The sequence below is a fragment of the Macrotis lagotis genome, chromosome 1 (assembly GCF_037893015.1).
Source record: "Macrotis lagotis isolate mMagLag1 chromosome 1, bilby.v1.9.chrom.fasta, whole genome shotgun sequence".
NCBI lineage: Eukaryota > Metazoa > Chordata > Mammalia > Peramelemorphia > Peramelidae > Macrotis > Macrotis lagotis.
Window position 1 is genome coordinate 815,897,779 of NC_133658.1, and position 26,409 is coordinate 815,924,187.

At 32.6% G+C, this 26,409-nt stretch overlaps 1 protein-coding gene across 16 annotated transcripts in view; it reads right to left on the reverse strand.

Annotated features, from left to right (window-relative positions):
- The window catches only part of PICALM (phosphatidylinositol binding clathrin assembly protein), a 120,839-nt gene that overhangs the window by 13,910 nt on the left and 80,520 nt on the right, over positions 1-26,409 (reverse strand). For 2 of the 16 annotated variants that reach the window (XM_074217042.1, XM_074217046.1), the window contains exons 13-21: positions 19,127-19,276; positions 15,831-15,911; positions 10,718-10,825; positions 8,322-8,453; positions 8,212-8,242; positions 7,928-8,027; positions 5,695-5,718; positions 4,003-4,062; positions 2,251-2,355 (exon numbers count right to left, since the gene is read on the reverse strand). In XM_074217042.1, the coding sequence (XP_074073143.1) occupies positions 2,251-2,355; positions 4,003-4,062; positions 5,695-5,718; positions 7,928-8,027; positions 8,212-8,242; positions 8,322-8,453; positions 10,718-10,825; positions 15,831-15,911; positions 19,127-19,276 (791 nt within the window). The remainder of the gene's footprint in view (positions 1-2,250; positions 2,356-4,002; positions 4,063-5,694; positions 5,719-7,927; positions 8,028-8,211; positions 8,243-8,321; positions 8,454-10,717; positions 10,826-15,830; positions 15,912-19,126; positions 19,277-26,409) is intronic. The other 14 variants (XM_074217044.1, XM_074217043.1, XM_074217048.1 and 11 more) reach the window with 14 other exon arrangements.

Consider the following 26,409-nt stretch of genomic DNA (forward strand, 5'->3'; position numbering starts at 1 on the left):
ATAATTAGAGAGTTACAATAAACATCTAAAGCTTGATTAGTCATTCTAGTAGGATGCTCAGAAAACACTGTAGCAATATAAGATAATGCAAAAACGAGAATATTACCTAACCTACAACATTGATGCAGTCTCTGCTCATAGATGTACTCTGCTATCTCTAAGGAAAATAGCAGGTAGAAGTACTTCTAGGAATGCACTAAGCTAAACATTTCAAAGTATAGAGATAGAAGTGAATATTTCTCAGCTCTGATTTAAATATTTCCTTTTGGCACATACCTGTGTTTTTCTCTTAATCCCCCAGAATGAGGAAATAAAATTAGCTTGAAAACAGAAATATTACAATTTGAAATTGAGTCGGAACGCTAAAGTAATACATCTTTTCAATGAACTCAATGAACCTTGTTTTTTACCTCTATTTATTAGGCATTTATCACATTCTACTCTGCTTTCCTTTTGTCTCATATTAAACTATAAATTCCTTGAGGGTAGGGGGCATCATTTTTCTATTTCCTTTGTGCAAGGTCTTGTATAACAATCTAATAATAAATGCTTATTGAATGAAAAAATGGATCACTTTTCTTGATAAAACCAAATAGACTCAAGAAATAATGATAAAAGATTCAGAGATTAAAAAAGACAAGAAGAATAAGGAGTTTTATGACTGTATTGTAAGAAACAAGGATGAATAAACTCACTGAGGGGAAATCTCATAACTAGGGAAATCTCATACTTTTTAAAATAAGTTATTTAGTTGTTATGGCTATCAGTACTATTACTACTAGAAGATAGAAAATCAGATACTTCTATAAAAAAGGCTGTCTGATGAAAACTGTACACTTGTGGGAGAGAAAAAAGGAAAACCCAAGTTAAAATTTCAATTATTCCAGAAAAAATAATAAGTAATGTATCCAGCTTTCTTATGAAATATACTTTGAAAATTAATTGAAATGCCACAAATGAAAAAGGCAATTTAAAGACCAAGTTGATCATAACAAATTTGGAAATATGGTTATCATATTATACATGTATAAACCTACAGTAGATTGTTCTCTGTCTGGGGGAGGGGGAATTCAAAACCTTTCAAAAAAATGATTATTGAAAATTATCTTTGCATGCAGTTGGAAAAATAAATTATATAAAGACCAAGTTGATTAAATTAACTTCAAGATTAAATAGAAGCAAGATATTTTAGCACAAAATATTAATTTAAATCAATCTGAGTTTTGCCTTTTAAGGATAAAGACTAAATTTAGTTAAAAGTCAAATTACAATATCCTTTCAAAACAAAAAAAAAAGAAAAGAACTGTAGAGGTAGAGAAAAGAAATTCAATTAAAATTGAGCAATATGAATTTAAATACATGACCAATAATAACATATATATGCATTCTTTAAATAGAAAAGTAGCCACATGTAAATTTAGCCAATGCTAGAGGGGGACTGTGCTCACAGGCCATGCTTATCTGCAAACAGATGCAACATAAAGAACATTCATTTATCATTTAGAGTTAGGTAGTAGCTAAATTTAGTGCTTCAAAAGAAAAAAATTTCCATAGAAGAGAAGATAACATATATAGACAACTCTTGAGGCTTAAAGCATTAGCTGTAAGTTTAACAAAAGAGGAAAAAAGCCACAGAACTTTGAAAAATAAGCAAACTTGAAAACTATACAGCAATAATTTGAAATTCAGTTAGTCACATGTTTTTTTTCCGAAAATATAAAAAGAAAATCAAGAGACTGAAGCTATAGAAATTAACCATTTAAAACAAAGAGGTGATAAAATGTTAAGATTGATCAACCATATAGGACATATATAGTCCTTCATTTAAGAGAGATTAAAATGGACTAAATACTGTCATTGAAAATATTATCCTTTGGTGAAAGAAAGAAGATAGCTCAAAATGTTAGCCTCAATTCATGGGGCAGTATTTAAATTCATACAAGAAAATCATGCCCAAGTAACAAAAAACGCCTTTCTTCTCCCAAATAATAAAACTCTAAACTTTAGAATACCAATTTACTGAGAGTTTAATCTTTACTATAATCTTTTCTTACTCATTTCTTCCTTTGTTTCCCAAATATCTGTATGAATCAGACATCTTTTACTTAAAGAAAGTTAAGCAAATTTCCATTTTTCCATGTAGTGAAAGTGTTAGTTCCCTAATTAGTAAACAATGAAACTGTCTCCATATTTAACTTGCTAAACTCTTCCCAGATGAAGTCAGTCATGATATTAAGTGAAATATGTTACCTGTGCGCCTGAAACAGGGCCAAAGGGGTTTGGTGGTCTCATGACAGGTTGGCTGTATATTAATGTTGGCTGTGTCATTACAGGTACATTTCCCATCTGAGGTGGCTAAAAACAAATCATAAAGTTAAAGGATATATTTGTCAGTGGACTCTTTCTCCCTTTAAAAAAGAAAGCCTCAAGATTTAAAAATTCTATGGTACTTTCAGTATGGTTCAAAGGAAAATTAAGTTTGAATATATATACAATAGAAAGGTAGCCACAAACTCCAATAATGTAAAGAAGCTGTGGTATTTCTCAAAAAAAGTCTTTTAAAGACCCCAAATTTTATAAAAGATTTGTAATGCCTAAATTACAGATCTTGGTTGCGATAATGGATTTCTAAATTTACTGACTAGAGACTCAAAGGAAAACTATAAATGTAAGAAAAGAGGATCTCAGTAAAGTACTTCTATTAATATATTATAAATCAAAGTACAATTCTTAAATCTATGAGCTAAATACCCTCAATGTAAGGTGGAAAATTCAAGTTAATTCCCAAGGGGTTCACTTTGAACTCACTGTTGTTTTAGGAAGAAAATATTAGGGGGACAGTAGCTAAGTGGTGCAGTGGATAGAGCACCAATCCTGGAGTCAGGAAGACCGGAGTTCAAATGCAACCTCAGAGATTTAATAACTACCTAGCTGTGTGACCTTGGGGGCAAGTCACTTAACCCCACTGTCTTGCAATAAAACAAAAGTTTAAAAAAAAGAACGTATTAGGAGACCTAAAGTATCTATAGAATAGTTAAATACAGAATCAGCGCTTTATTGCTCCAGAATATATTAACCTATATTGTTAAATAAATTATCCACTTTATAAATTAAATTCATGTATGTTTTCATCTATGAAAGAGTACACAAAGGCTATTAATGTTCTTTTGATAAAAACTTCAGTTTCTTAACCTTTGTTGTATAAATAGATCATTCCCAACAATGCAGATAGCAAATATAGGAGTGCCATGCCACTTTGGGTCTGGATTCAAGAAGACTTCAAATTTGGTCTCAGACACTTACTGGTTGTGTGACCTTTCACCTCTGTTTGTCTCAGTTTCCTGAACTGCAAAATGAAACAGTAATAGCTGCTACCTCACAGCATGGTTGTGAAGCACAGAGATGACTTATGTTGGACTTAAAGATCACATCCTTTGGGACAGGAAAGACTAGTGTGGAGAATGCCACCCATGTGCAATAAGTACTGCATTCCATGGAGGGTTACCCCTGTGGTGTATATATACTGAAGAATACCTGGAGTCAGGTGCTAAAACTCCCCAAGCACCGCCTTATCCAACCCACTATGGAAAAATATTTAAGTAAGTCTGCCCAGAAGAGTCTCCCTCCCTCCTTCCCTCCTTCCTTTTCTTCTTTGCAGGGTAGTCACTTTCTCTCAGCTAGAACCACATGCTCCTGGCAGAGCAGCTTAATGTCTCTCCAGGGGAAAAGTTTTAATCTGTGAACTTGGCAGTCTTGTGAAATAAAAATCCTAAGTTTCTCTACCCCCAGAGCTAGGATGAGTTTTCTTTCAAGAGCTCTCATCTTTATGATGGGGACACTCATTTTTCCCAAATCAATTGATAGGATCAAATAAGGAAGTATTTGTAAAAAGTACTTGACATAGGGCCTAGGAAGGCAAATAGAAGGATATATATAAATACTTATTCCCTTCCTTCCCCATCCCCCACCAAACAGTAGAATTATATCCAAATGAATACTTACTATTCCATATCCTATCATTCCTGTTGGTGTTGTAGCAGGATAGGCCATTACAGGGGGTGCCTAATGCAAGGAAGGGAAAGAAAAAATTTAACAACCAGAAAATACTTCAATTATGTACAATTTTAGGACAACAATAATAGCAATTGTAAATAAAAAAGGGGAAAAAAAAGCTTTGCTAACACAGCCAAGATGAAGTGGCACTTAGAAACATCCAAAACTCTTATTTTTTAAATGATCTACAAGAGTTATTTAACTGGAGTAAGAAACTCCTGGTAAATAATTTCCTTCCTCCAATATGGCACCTGTTCTGCAACTAACAGTCCTGGAGAACAGCCTGGTGCAATGAAAGATTAACCTGCTGGGGGCCAAACAGCCAAACCATATCAGAAGCAGAATTTGAAGCCAGGTTTTTAAGCACACAGTCTAAAATTAATGGCTAATTATTTAGAATTTTTCCCGGGAAGGGGGGAGGCAAAAAAGGTTCCTTTCAGTTAACAACCAATCTTAAATAAAACAATGAACCAAAGAGCAATCATTTACATTTGGTTATAAATAACAAATGAGGTTATTTCTGAAAGCTCTTAATTATAAAAGACCTATTGTACAATAAAAGTATATCTAAGACCGATACAATTCAATGTTAGATCCTTAATTCAGCAAATAAGTATTCTAAACAATTATTAAGAATTGAGTTCTTCAAAATGAGAATTTAGCTCAAAAATAAGTTGCTAGTAATCTTGGTGATTATTTAAAATGTGTTTAAAAGAATTATGTACTGAAATGGTGTGACTGAGCATTTAAGTAAACTAATTGATTAAAACTATCAAATTAAGCACACCCTTAAAGATAGAAAAGTCAACATTTCATTGTGGGGAGGGAGGCTAGGGAGGAGAAAAAAGGAAACCTAACTTTTTATATTTAAAAACCAGCTATATTAAGCTTTTAAAAAAGCTGTTTTTCCTTTTAAAGTTTCATTAATATATCATATTCCATTACAAAAATAAGTATATTACATAATCAGGGTATTTAATTTTTTTGGGGAAGATATTTATTGCCTCAGTAAGATCACCTTACACATATCAACATATAATGAAAACTGTTATTACATATAGATGAAAGACCAATAGTATTGCTAGAATTAAAAAACACTAAAATGGAATTCTGCAATTTAAATGGATGCCTAAGTTAAATGAAGCATGAATTGAAATAAAAGGTTACTTTCAATAGTTAAAGTTTAGTATTTAAGTGAGCACAAATGACTTATTGGTTTCTCCCTACTTTAAAATTAAAGTCTGCCATGTTAAGTCAACAAACTGTCAAATATAGCATAAGCCTGTGAGATTTCATGCAATTATTATTTTAAACACACCACCACAATCAATCTCCTTCATTCAGAACTCATCAAGTGCATTAAGGCAGCACAGACACATACAAACAATAGACACCCAGCTATCTGGAAGCAAATGGCAGAATATTAAGCAAGAAAAAAAATTTTGATATTTCCCATGCCACCACTGGAATCAAGTCTGCAGCATACCCATGAAATCAGTATAGGCTAGAAGGAATTTTTTGGCACATTGAAGATCTTAATATGAAAAATGTGTAATAGCTGGAAGGTTATGAGATTCTGCTACAGCAGTGGTTAATAACATGCCGATTTTATTGCAAAAAGGCTAGTTTTTGGTCACTTACGTATTGTGGAAAATGCATGCCATTCTGTTTTCCCCAGGGAGAACAATTACATAATGCAATAACACTGGATTAGAACAAGTACTTACACAACAGAAAATACACAGAGCATTTTAGTTCACATGTACATTTAATATCTACCCTAAAATATAAATGTCTATAATTCAAGTAATTTAACAAAGGGACATCTACATTAAGCCCAACACTGCCAAGGTTAAAAACAATTTTCTCTACTTTGGACTTTCCCCTTTACATGTTTTACAACAAAAAAAAAGCCAACAATCTGTCAGTTGTCTAAAATTCAGAAGCCACACAGTAAATTACACTAAACTTTCAGTTAATGTTCATGGCAAGAAGAGATTGTCAAATTCACTAACAAAGTCTGAAATACAAATACACTTCATTTAGCCTGAAGGAATAAATAATTTAAAAAAAGATTTTAAAACCTTGACAGTGTTTAAGTATTAATGGAACAGGTTAGAAAAGTTGAGAAATGTTACAAGCAGCAATTTTATTCAAGTACTAAAGATCACCAACACTGCAAGTAAACTTTAATAAAATCTATGTCATTTAGTAAGCTAAAATAAAAAGGAAATAAATATGAGAAGGAGAAGAGAGAAAAAAGTGAGAGAGGTGGTAGGGTATAACACAAATGGAAGAAGACAGAAGGAGAAAGGATGAGAAAGAAAAGAAAAAAGGGCAAAGGAAGCAAGAAACTGTTTCCAGTCTATATTAACAGTGTAGATATTACAAATTAATTTAACCTGTATAAAAGATTTCTTGGTAGTTTCTTGTTTTAACATCTTAGGAGTCAAACTTCAAGTGTCTGTGATAATAATTCCATATGCACTTGTAAGAAGCTGCATAGTGTAAAATTATTTTAGAACTGAAACACATTTTTAAAATATGAATCAGTCACTGGGTAACTCATTACAGTGTAAACTGTAATATTTGATTACCAGTGAAAAACCATGGCCTCAAGTAAGTCTAAGTTTTATTATTTGCTACTTGTGAATCTTGATGGTTCTTCCATCAATAATAAATAGATATTTCAAGCATACTTTCAGCATACTATTTACTATGCTTTTAATCCAACACTATACATGCCCAAAACCAAGGAAATCGAGCAGCAGATCAAAGAAATTGAATAAAGGAATTACCTACAAGCAAGAAGGTATAGAAACTAGGATAGGGATTAGATTTGTAATTTCATTAATCTAGAAAACTCTACCAAAGGGTGAGCCGAATTCTCTCTATTTGGGTTGGTCAGTTTCATGGAATTTAGTCTTATAAGAGAGCTAATTTGGAAGACAAAAAATTTATGTGATTTGCTTGGGGGGGTGGGGGTATCACACAGGTCCTATATGTCACAGGCAGGGCTTGACCCAAAATTCTCTATCCATCATGCCATATTTCATTCTGAGAAATTAAACCCCACCCCACAAAATACAATGTACTGTTCTTTTTAGATGGGCTTACTGCTACCAGTAAATCAGTGGAAAATATTTTGAGATTTCTAAAAATTCACTTATGACATTCAATGGTCAGTCATCCTCAAGATAGTAGGTCAAATCTCAAGAGTAATAATAAAGCAAAGCTTCTCCATAAAAAAGCTCAGCTGAAAAGTCAATAAAAATCTGACAATGGGTGTAGCTAGATGGTGCAGTGGATAAAGCACTGGCCCTGGAGTCAGGAGTGAGTTAAAATCCAGCCTCAGACACGTAATAATTACCTAGTTGTGGTGGCCTTGGCCAAGTCACTTAACCCCATTGCCTTGCAAAAAAAACAACCCTAAAAAAAAATCTGACAATGACCTCTTTAGTCACATGTTCTAAGCAAAAGAATTAGCCTATGCAGAAGAGATCATGATAACAAGTAGAAAGCAAATTATCACAATGATTAAATGTAAAAAAAACTCTAGCTCTTTATAAACAGATTATCCTATCAATCTTGTCATAGTTAAAATTCTTGTGAAGTTTAAGGGTAGGGAAGGAGTTAAATGGAATATAACAATTGATAACTAATGAAATTGCCATCTTAGAGCCACTTAACCCATACTACAACAAACAGAATTTTTAAGGTTGATAAAGTTAACCTATTTTCTAATTTATGTGAACTCTCCATACTCTTATATTAGGAATGGATCTAAAAGCTCACTTATGCTACTTTCATATCACACATGAAATTTACTACAGATTTGACATGCGCTTCTCTATAATGAATTTTATTTACTTACCATTGTTGCAGCATTCCAAGCAGTTGTAGGTGCAACTTTTGGTTGCCAATTGGATCCTCCAGTTAATTTCTTTTCACCTGGTTGACTCCAATTTACATCACTTTAAATAAGCACAAGTCACCACATTAAACTCCCATAGTTAAATAATTTTTTCAAAGAGCAATGAGATTATGCAAAGTAAAATGGAAATTCCTTTCATTTTTATGTATTTTAAAAAGCTAGCAAAATTAGGTTTTTAAAACTAGTATACAGGAAATGGAGGTAAATATATAAAAGAAACTTACTTCTTAGTGGTTCCATTTCCAATGCCCAGATCTATGACACAATAGAGAGAGTTTTAAATACTGATCTTATCAAATGAATCAAGTTACCATGAAAGAGAAAAAATACTCACTGCCTACAAGGTTGGCTAAAGATGAATCCAAGTCATCTGACACTAACTTGTTCGGTGGAAGTTTGGCAATAGGAAGACTCTGGTTCTGAGAGGCCACTGTTGGTTTTAGAAGTCCACCTAGTTCATCAAAGCCTTAAAGTTACAAATAAATGAAATAGGATTTGTAAGGAATTTCACTGTACTATAACTTTTAAAATGCTACTCTTTTTGCTCTCCTTATTGGTTTCTTGAAAAAAAACTTTTAGAAGATTTGTACATTGCATTCTTCAAAAAGGGAGTCACATCAAATTAAACATAGTATTTTCTCTTAAATAAAATAAAGAGGGGAAAGATTTATGGATAAATGGAATTACTTGTTAGGATTTAAAAAGGACAAAGGAAGAATTATTTAGTAAAATGACTACATACTGTCTCCAAAGTAAACCTAAAATTCCAGGGCAGTTGAAGCATGAAGCAAAGTTCTATTCTTTATAACTTCTTCCAAGATAGGTAAAGGGCTTACAATTGGATGATGAAGTACAAATAGTACTTAAGAACACTACCTTTCAGCAAATGCATTCTTTTAAATATACTGTTTTAGCAAAGAACTTGTCCCTAAGTAAACCTAGAAAGCTAAGTGAAGCTAGAGATTATCAAGCATTTTCACTAGTTTAAGAAGCAAAAACTAAGCCTAAACTGTACCAAAATGATTATAATTAACTTGCTTGAGAGGTCTAGGCAGCTGGGTGTACAATGGACAGAGCACAAGCCTTAGAGGGCAGGAAATAGCATCCAGCCTCAGACACTTGTCACTTAATCCTGGTTCTAGAGGAGAAAGTAAGGCTAGTAACTTGGCATAGCCATCCCCTCACCCAAATCCACTTCATGTGCTAGTCATGGCATCACCTCCCTCGATGCCATGATCTTCTTCAAGAACAAAGGACAAGGGGAAGCTAGGTGGTGCAGTGGATAGAGCAGGAGTCTTGGAGTCAGGGGTACCTAAGTTCAAATCCGGCCTCAGACACTTAATAATTACCTAGCTGTGTGGCCTTGGGCAAGTCACTTAACCCCACTGCCTTGCAAAAAAAAAAAAGGACAAAGGACAAATATTATCAGTAGCAAGGTTCACTGAGTAGATGTATGCAAGGGTTAAATTGTTAAGTTGTTCGACTCTTCTCTGTGACCACATTTGGGGTTTTCTTGGCAGAAATTACTGGACTGGTTTGGTATTTCCTTCAGCTCATTTTGCAGATGAGAAACTAAGATAAACAGGGTTAAGTGACCTACTCAGGGGCACAGAGCTAGTATGAGGCCACATTTAAAGTCCTGAAGATGAACCTTCCTGATTCCAATTCCAGTGTTCTGTCTCTGGTTAACACCTAATTATTTACTATGTACGATTCTTTAGGGCAAGTCATTTTACTTTTAAGTCTCATTTTTGCTCATCTAGAAAATGGGGGAAAAGAAACTGAACTAACTTTCCAACTAAAGATGAATTTGGTTTTATTATAAATTTGAGAAAAATTCAACCTATTAAATTTAAATCACTTAAGTTTAATAAGAAATAGAATGGCACAGTGAAGCAAGTAATGAGTTTGGAGTAAGCAAGATCTGGGTTCAGATCTCACCTGTCACATATATTAGTTGTGGATCATGGTCCAATTACTTTTACAGACTAAGAGTAATCTTTTAAGTTATAAGCTGATTTCCACACTCAAAAATTACAGATCTTTGAGATAAGTTAACAGTAATTATTAATCACCTACAACACCAGCAAACAATATTTAAGATCATAGTTCAAGAGTGGTGCAAGGACCCCAGACACAGATATTTAACTCTCCCATTTCTAAAATGTGTAAACTAAGGTCCAGGGGAGCTTAAATGACTTGTTCAATGTCATACCATTAGTAAGATTCAGAGATGGGATTTGAATTTAGATCTTTTGACTCCCAGACAATGTTATTTCCACTCAGTGTTTAAGTTATATTGAAGGCACTTAACAAAAGTCTGTAAATTGACTAGGTTAGAGGGGAAAAAAAGATAGAAAGGGTAGGAAAGGAAACAACTGAGCTTTCTGGTGACTGAAAAATGATTCCTGGACAAAGAATAATTTGCCACTTCCTTGGAGCTCTTAAGATTTGGCAAATTCTTCATAAGACCAGTTTAATTCTTAAAAGCAGAAGGTAAATGGAAACAATGTAAAGACTAACGAACTGACTTCTGTGGGGGGGGAGCAAAATTAGGGGAAAAATTGTAAGACTCAAAATAAAATCTTTCTTTAAACAAAAGAAGGTAACACAAAAATTAAGATTTCTTTGAAGCTACCTTTATATACTTCCTCAAAATGGGCACTAATTCTCACAGAACTGAAATATGAATTTTTACAGAAGTACTTAAAAGTATAAATTTTCTCTTACCGCCAGAATCTACAATCACATTTGTAGATTTATTTCCAAACACGGACTCAAAGTCAACATTAAGGCCAGCTGAAGGCTGTGGCTGTGCAACTGGAGAAGGAGTGAACCCTGAGAATAACCAAAATTAAAAAAAAAGAAAACTAAATTCTTTCTTAACTCAACATTTTCAGTTCTTTCTTAAACATTATAAAGTATAAAAACCAAACCTTTCAAAAACATTATTTTAAGTGAGGATACATACAACAATACTTTCCAATACAGAATGCATCTCACAAGGGAAAAAACCATTAACAACATTCATTTAGCTCTCTTAAATAAACTATATCCCTCAAAATAGTGCTTATGTTGCAGTTTGTTAAATGGTTTGTCAAATTAGAAATGTTTCATTTGTTTGCAAGTATAATAAACAGACCTCGAGCTGACATAGAATTTTATATGTGTATGTACGATATCTGGATTTTCCCTTAACAGCAATTTATTACAACCCTGAATATTTTCAGGAAAAATGCTATTCCTATAAATTCTAAGTCTTACCCATTCTCCTACATAACCAAGAGGTAATATGGTTTAAGTGCATTCAGGGGCAAAATCTCAAGATTTTAACTAGTCAATATAAATGAATTGCACAACCCTTTTTATATCTAACCTTCAAATAACTAACTATTCTCAATCTCACATAATTTCTCACGCATTCCAGCTTATGCATCAATTTCCAGGAGCTTGCCAAAGACTCAGCTAAAAACATTCATTTTCTATGTAACTAGGATTCAAGGTATTCTTTCTGCACAAGGACTGGGGTAAAAACAAAAACAGTCCAATAATGAATTTTTAAGCCTTTGTTATATTGAATGTGACCACAGATTTTATCCTCATAGATAAAAGGCATATCAAGAACTTTTATACACATGCACACACATATTCTCATTGCTGTATTTTAGTATAACTAGTTTCCTTTGCAATTTTGAAAATAATTTTCATTTTATGCACTTTAAAATTTCATTCTGAAACAGGGTTCATAGGCGTTACCAATTTGCTAAAAAGGTCCATGACATATACACCAAAAGTTTAAAAACTCCTGATGTAGGCTGTGGTTATGAAAACCAAGGTGGTTTTTCTTGGTAAAGAAAAACTGATGTAGCCAAATGGATTTCTTATACATTAAATCCTGCTTAAGAGTACTACCATATCACAATATGGGCACTCAATTGATAAGTAAAATCATTCAGAAATAAAAGACCCAAAGCCAATAAGCAATGTTTCAAAATGTTAAATGTACACAGTTTCAATGGACTGCCGACAAACTAAAGTAGATTTAAAGAATGGCGGCTAGAATAATTAAGGCTCTTACCAGAGCACATAAGCAATGAGCAGAGAAAGTTTTAGAAGGACCAAGTGAAGATTTAATGACTAAACAGTTAAGTGCAATATCAAGAGAAAGTAGACAGGTATGTCCTCTTTCTGCCAGAGGGATAGAGTCTCTTCCCCCAATACAACAAACAATAGTTTTCAGACTAGAGTTGCCTAAGAGTGAGTGATCTAAGCCACAATTTACATTGGGTATCATTTTTTTAGTGTTTTAGCTAGGACTGGATGTGGATAGCAACTGATAGACTCACTGTAGGAAGTATGTTCAAATTAAGCAACTCCTAAACTTTTTTTTAAACTATTATTCTCTCCCATTCCTCAACTAACATTTTGATCCTGTAACTTGCATAATTGCATATTCACAAGATATATTTCTGTTTAAGAAGGGAAATGTACAAGCTTATCAGAAGTGGGCAACCAGAATGCTGATGAACCAGAATGGCATGTACGTTGAAGGAAAAAAAGTAATATTAAGCCTGGAATAGAAAAGTCTTGAGAATGGACAGGACTGAGATCTTCTAAGATTTCAAGAGCTATCATACAATTAAACTTATTCTACTTAGTTTATGAGAACAGAACTAGTTATAATGGGTTAGGAGTTGAAGAAAAGATAGAGATTCAGTCATAAAGTCAAATTTTAAAAAATTATCTAAAATCATCCAATATATGCAAAAATGAAATTAAGGGGAAGGAGCAAAAGGAAAGGGAAAAATTGCTTTCCACTGGAGAGAAGTTGGATGACCTTTTCTTGAGGATGTTGTATAAGAAATGCCTATTCAGATACAGAGTGCAGTTGAGGATGGAGCAAGGTATTTTAACTCAATTTCTAAATGTGCAAAAAATGAATTATAAATTCAGAGGCTGAATGACAGAAGATATAATATATGACCCACACAGAACAGAGATCTATCTACATAGTCAGTAAATATTCAAGTTCATGGTACAATGGTAAACATCTTTTCCTTTTTTGTTTTTATAGAAACTATTCAACTACAGTGAGAAAGCAAATGATTTTCTGTTCAAAGTTCAAGTCAGTATACTGATGATGCTGGACTAGAAAGAAGTAAATGAAAAAATATTATCATACCAGGGACTTATCAATAGTTCAAGAAATTTCATGTTGATTTGAATGATTATGACAAAAGTTCCCATACTATGAGACTTCATTTGATGTGTTTGTAACATGTAATGAATATTCTATAGGTACAAGAAGTAAACTACTCAGAACTTGTTCAACAATTGCTGAGTCTTTAGTTTAAGATCCTTGGGACAGGGTGAGTAACATAGGTTCTAGCCTTGGATTAAAATATCAAAAGCAATTTGGCATATACTTTTTCAACAATACATAGAAAGTTCTTGGATTAAATAGTTCTTGAATTTCCTAGGCCTCTAAGTTTCAAGATGGCACATATGCCTGATAGCAGATAAGAAATACAGCAAAAATAGGAAATCTCACAGATGTGAGAATAATTCAGACTTTTTAAAGTATTCTCCACTGACAAATATATCTACTTGATATTACTGGCATTAATAACTATAAATTATTAATAACTGCCATAAAAATATGCCAAGGGATAAATTCCATTCAGATGTACACTCTATCTAGAGTTTCCATCCTATTTGCTTCAAAATGCTAAAATTAACCTGTAGGTAAAGTAATCTTTTTAGTACCTATAACTGAAATTTATGTAGCTTTGAAGAAGTCAGAAAATGATACACAGTTCAGAATCAACACCTTGTTTTTATTTTTATTTCAATAAGCTCAGGGTAATTTTTAAAGGTCAATACACACCAATGTGAGAAAAGTTAATTATTCACAGCATCAAGAAATAAAAAGAACAGTTTTTCCCAAATAGAATGTCTTAAATTAAAGATCCCTAATATGAAGGGAAAAGCTAAACTAGGCTCAACAAAGGAAGTCAAGATCTTCCAAAATTATATACCATTTCAGGAGAGTAAATGAGAACCTGCATCACACATTTTAATTAAAAGTTAAACCTTGGGGTAGCTAGGTGGCGCAGTGGATACAGTACCGGCCCTGGAGTCAGGAGAACCTGAGTTCAAATGCGACCCCAGACACTTAATAATTACCTAACTGTATGGTCTTGGGCAAGCCACTTAACTCCATTGCCTTGCAAAAATCTTAAAAAAAAAAAAGTTAAACCTCATTATATAGTCACAGAGAGTAAATATATTTGGTTTTTGTCCTTTCTCAAAGAGGACCAAAATGACACTATATTAGGGTGAAATTAGTGTATCTGACTAAGTGATCAGATCACTATGTGCTCTACCATAGGCTGGGCACAAAAAGTCCATAAAGTGGAAAAGCATGATATTATTATGCCTTCTGTAAATCCCAAATGTGAAACACACATCTGATTGTGAAGTGTTCAGTCATTCCACTTGAAATTTGATATTCTTATTAAAAAGTTTCTACAGTGTATACTCATCAGGTATATATTATGAAATGGAAGAATTTCATGCACTTAATCATAAATACCAGTGTTCAGTGAAAAAGGACTAGTGAAAAGTTTTTTGGACTGTCAGATTTATTTAAATTATATGCAAAGTTGATAGACATGGTAAACTTGGAGTCTAGACTCTGAGATGAAAAGGACCTTAAGTACAACCTCCTTGTTTTACAAATGAAGAAGCTGAGGTATAGTTTCATCAACTTGTCTAGGATCCCATAATCTGAAGCAGAATTTGAATTCAGGTCTTTTTGACTCCCAATTCGATGCCCTATTGACTCTATCCTTCTGCCTCTTACTCCTACCCTGAGAACTGTTTTTGCAAAACTAATTATTCGGCAAATGAAATAACCCTCTACAAGTGCTTATAAAGTATCAAATGCTGTGGAAAGTTAAGGCAAGAGGGGGCTAGGTGGCACAATGCATAGAGCACCAGCCCTGTAGTCAGGAGTACCTGAGTTCAAATCTGGCCTCAGACACTCAATAATTACCTAGCTGTGTGGCAAGCCACTTAACCCCATTTGCCTTGGGGGGGGGGGGGGGGGGGGGGGGAGTTAAGGCAGCAGTATTACCAAATGCCACAATATATTTCTTTGAATTCTATTTAACTTTTCCTTCAATGGGAGGGAACACAAATAAGTCTGATTATCTGCTAAACTTCAGGGAAGTCTAACAAAGGTGATAAAATGCCATGTACACAATAAGTATGCAATTAACACTGACTGAATCAAAAAGCATCAACTCATCAATTTAAAATCTGCTACAGAGTGGAAAGGAAGCACAAATGGAATATGAAAAAAATCATCATGATTCTATGAAATCTGTCTCCCTCCCAGTTTTCTAATAATTTTAGGAATGATCTTTCCCCGTGGTTTCTCCTTTTCCCCTTCTTTACATTCCAATGCCAAAGCTGTTTTTTGTAATAACAGAGTAGTAAATGAGTATGAAATTTTCACATGCTTATTTAATTATATGATTAAAAAATCATTTAAACTTTTTAAAGCATTATGCTGAATATTTATAAGACTTGTTTTAAAAAGACACTGTTTTGAGTATGTGCATTTAAAATAAAATGTGAAAATGTATAAATGGTAAGCAGTCAACCATAAAACTAACACATTTTTAACCAAAGCAAATAAAAGGCAGGTCAAACAGGTCTGTGTAAGCAAAGGAAGTAGTTTAAAAAAAAAAAAGAAAGAAAAATTTCCTCCAACAAATTAAAGGTCTTGGCTTTGGAAAAAACTATCAGGTTTATTTTACATTTACTTATTACCTACCTCCAAATAGACCGGCTACAGTAGAGGGCTCATGGCGCACATGAGTAGTATTAGGATAAGCTTGAGGGCCACAAAAAGAATCTGACAAGGTACATCAGGCAACAAAAAAAGCAGAGAAAGAAGAGGAGGAAGAGTTACAGAGAATGGGAAGGGGGTTATTAAAAAAATTAAGGGTTCTATATATTAATACATGTTCATATTTTAACTTATAAAACAGAACCTACATTCTACCAGGTATAAAATGTAGGTAGTAGAGGACATATTCATTTAAAAGGAAAGGACCACTGGCAACAAAACTACACTCAGCTAAATCAAACAAACAAAAGTTAAGAGCCATGCTTGAAAAACAAAACAAAACAAAACTTTTGTAACACTTAAAGGCATTTGAACTAATATGAAAAGCAATTTAGGTTCAATTTCAATAACTGAGGCCTTATTCAGCTCAAAAAATTAGCAATTTAGACACACCTGACAACTTTTGCTGACAACAAAAAATAAGTGCTGTCTGTTTTAATTCCTAGCAACAAAATCCTTTTTTATTTTAAAAATCTTAATAGTCTTACAATCTTGTCTTCAAAAGCAAATGGTTGGGTATCCAGTCTTAAGTCTTTACCTCTTTAGTGTCATGGACCCTTTGGCAGTCTAGTGAAGCCCAGTGAAGTCTGTCGCTATTTATATTCAAAATCAAGGGCAAAAGCTAATGTATTTTTTCCCCATGTAAGTCCACATATCTTCTGAAATCTTTTCAAAGATTTCAGTGGGAGTTCACATATTCAAGTTAAGAACTCCTGTTCCTGAATTAGGAAGAAATGAAGAAATGAAATTCTGAGTTCTACTCCAACCCCTAAGTTGACAAATATACATATATGTAAAGATTATGAATACCCACATCTAAGCTCTAAGTCCCTTCTAGTTTTAAGATCTATGATTAAACCTATTTCAAATAAACTTTTCCTTAAACCTACCTAACTTATCTGACCTTCACTATTTTTTTCTTTTTGGCTTCTTTCCTGTAAAAGATTATTCTTGAAAAACTAGTCACGAATGACACATCCTTATATACTTTCAAAGGTTTTCTGGTTCTTCTTTCTCATTTTTGAACTTCAGTGGCTATTGTTAGGTTAGTTGCCCTCTGGTCTCCTCTAGTGCTACATCTTAATATGAACATCTCATGTAAGCCAGTTTTTTTAGTAAACAGAACTACTTGCTACTAAAAATTACAAGTAAGTCATTTTGACTAAATACTCACTTTTATCAGTTTTATCCATTCAGATCTTTAGTTAAGTACAACTAGACATCTTGAAAAAACATCCTATTTCAATTTGATTCTTCTTTTGCAACATGATTAATATAGATTTATGTTTAGCATGGTGTATATATATATATATATATACACACACATATATATGTATGTATATATGCAAACAAATATATTCTATATCAGATTTTACATATATATGTATGTATACGTATATGTATATGTATATCCTATATTAGCTTGCTTTCTGCAAACAACCATTGCATGTAGTTGGAAAAATAAACTATTTTTTAAAAAGGTAGAACCAAGTCATAGCTAAGAACTACATTTTCTCCATTATAGCAATTTTTAAAATATCTTACTAAAAAAGAAATACCATAAATCAATGCATGCTAAGATAATTAGTCTAATTTAAGAGGTATTTTAGTGGTATACAGAAAACAGTCCTGATCTAGAACACTCCACTTAGAGTCCTAGTGATAGCCCTTTCACTGGCTATGTAATTTCAGGCATTATACTGGATTTCAGTATCTCTATCTGCAAAAGTGATGGACTAGATGTGGAAAGACCCTTTCTAATTCAGTTTCTATAATTTAGTTTGCAAATTTAAGACTTGTAGTAGTTAAGGGTTTTAAAGTAATGGAATTTAAAAATGATTGGTATGAGAAAAACTGTTTATATTTGAGGTCTATATAGATTTCAAATGCCCAAGTAAAAGCCAATAACTCAATAATCTGGCATAGTTGGTATTCTGGATTGTATTTTTTCAATGTTTTTGTTATTAAAGATAAATGAATGCTAATTCCTTAAGTATTATAGCATGTTTTTGAAAAAATTTCAAATATTTTCATAGCTTCTCATCTTAGTTAAAAAAGTACTAAAAGTTTGGGTTTTTTTTTACTTAAGGTCTTCATTTTAATCAAATGTAACTTTCTTTAATTAGGTATATGCCCTGAAACCTGCTTTCTTAAGGGAAAAAAATTTTTGCTATTATGAGATCTTTACATTTTAGAGTAGAAAGGAAGTTCATAAATCACATATTTTAAATTCCTTTTTAATCTGCAAATTAACAAGTTGAGTCCCATAAATAGTAAATGCTTTGTCCAAGTACTACCAAAAAGTAGCAGACAGAATTTGAACTTAAGTCTTCTGACTTCAAATACAACATTGTTCCCCTACATAAGTGGTTTGCTTTTCTTGCCAAATGTTAATCTCAGAAAATCAAACTGCAAAAATATGCAACTACTTTTGTTCAATTTATAACTGTCTTTCTTAAAAAAAATAATTGAATCAAAGGCTAAAATAATTATTTACCTAAAACACTTTCTTACCCTCAAATGTCTTTAATCTATTTAATAATTATCCTTTGGCCAATTTTGCATTATTCAACATAGTCACAAAATACCAAACAAAATATTACTTGTTACTATTACTCTGCTTCAATAAGGATTTAAAGTCACATTGATTGGCAATTATCTAATGGGGAGACAATCACCAATGCAAATACAAATATAAATACATATACATGTATTATTATTATTATTATTATTATTATTATTATTATTATTATTATTATTATTTACTACTAAAAACCATTAAGGCCAACTTGCACTTCTGCAACTATAGGAACAAATTGGATTTATGAGTTTTTTTTAACTTTCAGGTTTATGGCAGAATAGACATTTTAGGCTAGAAGTTTCTGCATACCAGGTAACTGAATCTTTGCTATAATATGGTTAAACAAAATATAAGTTTAAACTAAAAATGATGATTATTGCTTAAAGCAACCTGGCTATGATATTACAAAATATCATGTAGTACTAAATTTAAAACAACAAAAAATTTTTTTACCTGACAGGCAAACTTTACCTATATTCATAGAGTAACTTTATACCTAATTATCTACTTTTAAGATTTAAGATTTAACTTAACTAATTATGGTATCTTTTTTGTTAAGTACTCAGAATATTTAGGCAACATAAACACTAATGAGGGGGTTGGGGGAAGGAGGAGGGAAATATGTTAAATAGTACTTTACCAACAAACATTTCATGAGTAGGTGTCCTAGAAGTAAAAGTGGATACATCTGAAGAAATGGGAAGGTGAACATCACCACTAGATTTTGTGAGGAAAGGATTTAAGCTTGGAATGGCATCATCAACAGCATCTACAGTAGCAGAAAAAGGATCTGTGTAGTCCAAGTAGGTTAGAGCAAAATGAAGAAAGGAAGTAAATTAATTAGTATTGAAATTAGTCAACAGGTTCATTTTAAGTGAAAAAAAGTAGCTTCATTATTTTTGTTTAATCTTAAGTACTCAGATAATGAAATCAACAAAAGGAAAAAATAAATTTCATAATGCATTTTAATATGAATCATCTGTGCATAGACTACAGACTTAAAATTTTCACTAAAAGCAGCTATATATTCAAGATAAATAGGATCTTTAACCTTAAGAAGCTTATAATTAAGCATTACAAATCAGCCTTAAGCACATACAAACATCTTAGAAAAGGAGTGTTGTGATTAAGGGCAAATAAACTGGTTCTGATTGAGAAAGCTTGAAAGAGAAAGCAGGCTTCTGATTACACAAAAAAGTACAAAAGGAATGTAATTCAGCAATTAAGATGGTGAAAAGCAGAAACATGAGATATAAAGAAAAAACTGACCCAAAATAGTATAACAGAGAGGACACTGGACATATGTACAAATTCTGATCACTTATTAGCTCTATCACTTATTATTATGGCAAATTATTTAAGAACTCCATCAGAAAAATGGGTTGAACTGGAGATCCCTTTCAACTCTTAAAAAAATTCTTGAAGAACATTAAAGAGACTAGATAGACAAATGGCCAATTGTATTCCAAACTCCTGAGAAGCAACAGCTTTGAATCAAAAGGTCCCTTAAAGAGTAACAAAGGATGCCCTTTCCTAATACAGTGGTTTGTTTCTTCCTGTTTCTCTTTATGTGTATATATGTATTTATATATGTGTGCATATATATGCTTTTTTGTCAAATTCTGCATGCAAAGTTGTACTTGCAATAGGTGTATGCAAATTCTCTACTAAAATATTTTAATCAATTCAATTAAAGTATTCCATGAACTAGTTTAAAATTCAAGGTTTCAGAAGTGGAACTAGGAAAGTAAAGGATAAGTAAATAAAAAATTCTGAAAACCATTCACAAAAGCAATTAAGCATATTATTTTTCCAAGGGTCATGCTCTCACAGATATATAAAGTATGGCCAATAGACCATCTTCCTTGGAGAATTTTCTCATGTCTTTATATACTAGCTATATAGTTTCCTAACAATTATAATCTCAATAGTATCACAATTTTAAACTGTTAGATTTTCATTCAACAAACCTTAAATCCTCTCCCATTCTCCATCTTAGAAAAGGAAAGATTCTTGTAATATGTGTATATACTCAATCAAAAACAAATGGTCATATTCAATATTGTATTCCTTCAGGAGGTGAGTAGCAAGCTACATTATTGGTTGTTTGATATCATACTTAAGTCAAGTTTTTCTAAATTCTTTGTTTTAACAATCCTGTTTGTTACCATATCACATTTTCTTCTGATTCTGTTCATTTCAATCTATATGAGCTCATGAAAGTCTTCCTAGAGATACCAGAAATTGCCTGTTTATCACATATTTTTATACAAGAGTACCCTAACTCTCTTTGATCTCTTTGGAGTCTAGTAATGGCATAGCTATTTCAAAGGGTATAATATATATTTTTATTGACTCTTGGAGGGAAGCTATAAATTGCTTTCTAGAATGGTTGTAGAAACTAATTTGTTCTGTCAATAAAGCATTATTGTACAAATGGGCACTTTTCAGTGAAAGAAATAAATGCCATCAATGAACATAAAAAAAACTTTGCATCACTAAGATGTAGAGAAATGTAAATTAAAGCAGTCCTGAAGTTCCACCTCATCTTTGTTTTAACCCTTCCTTATTTCATAAAGATCGCTAATCTGAACCAGTCAAAAGGATAGAATTCTTTTCCCCAGTTGAAGAGGGATCATGATTACTTCCCCTGCTTTTGAGTTCAATTAATACATAATGGATTTTGCTCCAGCTCTTTATTAGTGTGAATATTTTTTGAAAATATTTTTAAAATTTAGTTTCATATTCTGACTTCTAACCATTTTTAACTTCCATTTTGAGGGTGAGTTCACCCAATTCGGTTACCAGTTTTTAATTTTTATCCTATTTCATTCCATCCAATCCTCTTACACTTTTCCCTCTCATTCCAGTTGTGAAAGAAAAGGAGGATGGCTTAAAACTATTGATCTATAATTAGAACAACTTTTACCCAGTTATTTCTCTTTTTCACCCTTAATCACAAGTTTTCAATCTTTCTTTTCAATTGCCTTTTAACCATCCAACTGCAGTTTGTAGATCAAAGTGAGGTTCAAGTGGCCCACTGACCTTAACACTTTCTCCTTCTTTGTATAGTTTTCTATAATCTTAAGCACACAGATTATATAAAATATGAACGGTTCCCATCATTTTCTCCTCCTTCTGGATCTTTTCTTCTCCCCCCTTTCCTTCTTTTAAATAAGAATGAGAAAATTGTTCCAGTTTATTGAACCGTCTTCCACGTCTCTTCGACATTAAAGTTCTGAGAGGACACTTTCTATTAATAAAAATGCTTCATTCTTGCAATGTCCATTCTGATTGCTCCAAAGTATTTGTCAATCAAAAACAAATGGTCATATTCAATATTGTATTCCTTCAGGAGGTGACTAGAAAGCTACATTATTGGTCGTTTGGAATTATACTTGGTCAAGTTTTTCTAAATTCTTTGTTTTAACAATCCTGTTTGTTACCATATCACATTTTCTTCTGATTCTGTTCATTTCAATCTACATGAGCTCATGAAAATCTTCCTAAAGATACCAGAAACTGCCTGTTTATCACGTATTTTTATACAAGAGTACCCTAACTCTTTTTTTGATCTCTTTGGAGTCTAGTAATGGCACAGCTAGTTCAAAGTTTGCATTTCAAAGTTTCCATTCAGTTCTGGTCTTTTTCTCAGAAATTCTTGAATATCTTCTATTAAAGTGCCATTTTGTTTCTCCTATGAGATTATGCATAGTTTCTGCTGTATAAGTTGGGTTTTTGTGATGCAAAAAATGTATTATTTTGCAACATCATATTCCAAATTTATCTTCTATGGCAGTAGCTGCCAAATCTTGTGTGATTCTTATTTTGGCTCTTCAGTAATTGATCTTTTCTTTTTGGATGTTAAGAGTATTTTTCACTTGACCTAGAAGCTCTAGATTTTTGCTATGATATACCTTCTATAGTTTTCATTTCTGGGTTTCTTTCCAGACTTGGACAGTGGATTATTTCAAGTTTAACTCTATCCTTTGGTTCTAAAAGGTACAGGTAATTTTCACTTGTCATGATTTTAGGTAGTTTTATGATCCTTCAATTATCTTTTACCTGTTTCCTTGGTCAAATTGTTGAGTTTTTTTAAAACAGGAAGAAGTTTAAATTTTATGCCATTTTTTCAGTCTTTTAACTTTGTTTCAATAATTATCTCTTGAGGGCCAATGAGTTCTTTTTGGTGCCTTCATTTTCTTGGAACCTGTCACCTAGGTAAGATTTTGTACCACTTCTACTAAGCTGTTAATTATCCTCCAACTTTTTCCTACAACACTTTTTGAATCTTTTCTAATTCCTTTTTTGAAAAATCTTGCTGAATTTCTTCTAGGAATTCTAATCACCCTTGTGGCCAGGTTGTAGTTTACTTGGAGACTTTCTTGCAAATATTTCAAAGAATCTTCATCTGAGTTTGTGTTTTGGGAGGCCCTGGCTCCAAATAAAGCTCTTTATCATGGATTGTCTTTCTGGGCTCCTCATTCTTCCTGGCTTGCTAAATGATTTAGGACTTTTTTGTTAGGGTTATATTGGAGCCTTTTTTTGCACTTGATCTGTATTCTCTGTTGCTGGTTTTTTTTTTTTGATATTAAGTGATACATTCCTCAAAAATCTCAGGGGCAGTTCAAGCCAAGCACCTATAAACGTACAAAGAACTCTTAACTGGTCAAAATGTTACCTTCCTAAGTTGAACTCTGCAAGCATGAGACAACAGTTCAGGTTTGGATAATAACTTCAGACTTCCCCCAAAAGCTCCCAAGTGAAATTCCAGCTACTAACTGCAGCTCCCTGTCATGACTACTTAGTTACAAGTCTCAGCCTAGGTATGTGTGCTGAATCCCTGGATCTTATGCTAGAGTCAGAGAAACATAGTCTCTCCTCTCTACACCTGCTTCTTGCCTAATAAATAGCTTCAGACCCAGTTCCCAATGGATCTATGACTGATTCTTGCTAGGGTCAAAAGCATTTCAGTTCATGCTGGATCCATGACCTACAACCAGGGGCAAAAAAAAAACAAAAACAAACCACTGTCTAGGTCCTATTCCTACTCCTAAAATACAGTCCTATGCCTAATTTATGCTAGATCTGAGACTCCATTCCTTAACTTTTGTCCACATCCACAGGTCCCAGACCTGGGGTTGAAAAGGTTTGCTGAATGGAAGTGAAAAACCCCTTCTTAAGGAGCTACTGTATGTCAGGAACCATGGTAAGTGCTTTTCAAGTATCTCATTTAATCCTCACAACAACCTGGAAGTAGATGTCTTTATTTTGAAGTTGAAGCAGCTCAGGCAGACAAATGACTTTCCCAAGGTCACACAGGTAACAGGAGTCACTATACCAACTGTGTCCTTTCCTGGGGTCCTTTACTAGTCATTTAAAAGATTTAGCCACTCCTTCCTAGTCTGTCTAGGTTATTCCCCCTGCAGTGTTAACACAGACCAAATATGATTATAGTTGAGAAGTTCCAGACATAAGAACTAGGAGTTCTGCTCCTTCTTAAACAGGAAAGAAAACTGAAGCAGAGAAATCATGTGATTTTTCCCTTGGTCACACTATTTTTAGTTGCTGGAAACCAGGAGTTGAACTTAAGTCCATGACTTCAAAATCTGGGACATTTTTTAATATACAATGATGTATCCTTTCCTGGCTGAATGAAGAACATTTTATTCTGAAATTTTTTTCCCAAATTTATTTTACAATATAATAAAATTACTAGGCTTCCTGGTATCAAGCACCTGAGATGTTTCAATTTCTCACATGCTAAGGAAAGTAAATACAACTTTTAACAAATCACACATACATACATACACATTTAGACACCCTGAAATAAATAACAGAGCTCTCACACACATCAAGAAATAAAACATGAATTCTCCAGCACCTAAAAAATAAAACAAAACTATAATATGCATTTCCAAAATAGTCAAAGCATGAGCTTCAGCAAGGATTAGAGGAAAAAGTTTTCTATTGCCAGAATGACCCTTGATTCTTTAAATGTCAATAAATTTAATTTGTCTAAGACCTTTCCTAACTGAGATTAATGATTTCTCAGGTAATGGAGATGGGTATCTTACAGCTTGTTCATTTCCTACTCTATCTCCCAAAGAGAGAGCATATGTGTTTTTTCTGCTTTTCTGTGTTTAGAGTCAACTAAAGATTGGAGAACGTCAACCTGGAAAATCTGAGGCATATAAACACAATCCATATTGTACCACAAATAGCATTTTTATTCCATCTGTGATACATTAGCACTAGTCTCACTAAAACCAGAGATATGATCTCAGCAAACTAATGTTTACTATTCTAAAATCCCCCCAAAATTTGCAGATTTTGCCATGAATTTTCAACAATTTAAGACTTCTATACTATGAATAACTGTCTTCAAGGAAAAACATTTTAAAACTTTTACACGGTAAACAGTCTGTTTTTAATGAAATAAAAATACGATAGACTCTGAGTCTTTCAAACAAATTTATCTGTGATTGTGTAATTATGCTGTGATTTCAGAACGATAAATTTTTAGCTAAAGTAATTAAGCATAACTTGAAATCTCTGTAGATGAAACTTACAAGTTTCAGAACTGATTACAATGAATTTTCTTTGTTATAACAAGATGTAATTTTTAGAAAAACCACATAAAAACCTATACTACCAACAATCTCCTAAGTAAATAAAAATGACATTTTCATAATTCTCTTTCAAGACTTAACTGCATTGATGATTTTAACATATTACTTTGAACAAAGGGCTTATTTTGACTGAAAATCATTTTATCAAAAATGCATGACTCATTAATAATGTTGTAAAAGCTGCAGGAAAGCCTCTGTTCTCTTTCTCGCGTGCATGATATACTGCAGCATTAACAGTTCACACAGAAGCATTCAAACTGCTCTGTTAATTATTTCTTTCTTTTCATCATCTTAACATTTGCTTTTTGGATTGTCTTTATGGCATTAGTAATTTGAATATGACTCTATTTGAGATAATGGCATTTTCACCATCAAAGGCAAAAAAAAAAAAAACCCTAAAAATTTAGAGCCCAATATAACTGTATGTTGTTCCATAATAATATGATTTCAAGGTTACTCAAACTAGCTCTGTCACTTAAAATTGATACTGTTTTTTAAAAACATTTTTGTTCAAGATTTTTGATTATGGCTAAATAAACTACATGAATGTAATAGAATATTACTGTACTCTAAGAAATGATGAATATGATAACTAAATGATAACTACAGAGTATAATAACTAAATGATAACTTCAAAGAAGCATGAGAAGACTCATATGATATGATGGCAAATAACAGAATCAGGAAAACAATATACTTAATAACTACAACAAAGTAAAATGAATGTGGAGTCCATCTTACCTCACCCCAAAATTAATAGATTGGAGTCAGCTTTGTTAAGTATGTAATAATATAAATTAAATATTTTTAAACTGGTAAATAAAGGAACTCAGATAAATAATCCAAAGTAGAAACGATGTAATTATGTAATGCATTCAAGGATATTCAGTTCACATCCACCTTTTGAAAAAATGTCTTCTAATACAAACTATATATATATATTTGTTCCTAAGAGTTAATTTCCAAGTAATAACTTGTGCTTTTGAACTATATATGATATAATTCTTTGCTTGTATTCTCTACCTACATCATGCAATTACAAATAGGATCATGGTATCAAAGATCTACTATAGTACCTACACATATGTAAAAGAATCTAATATTTGAGAAATAATCAATACTTCTAACCTCATCAATGTGAACATCCCTTCCAATGGGACAGACTACAAGCCATATATACATCAGCACATTTAATCTATTTCATAATCTCCCCAAAATTCTCCATAAGAGATCTATCCATTGTGCTACAGGATTTTTCAAGCACATCTTGTTTTTTGCATTACTTAATGTT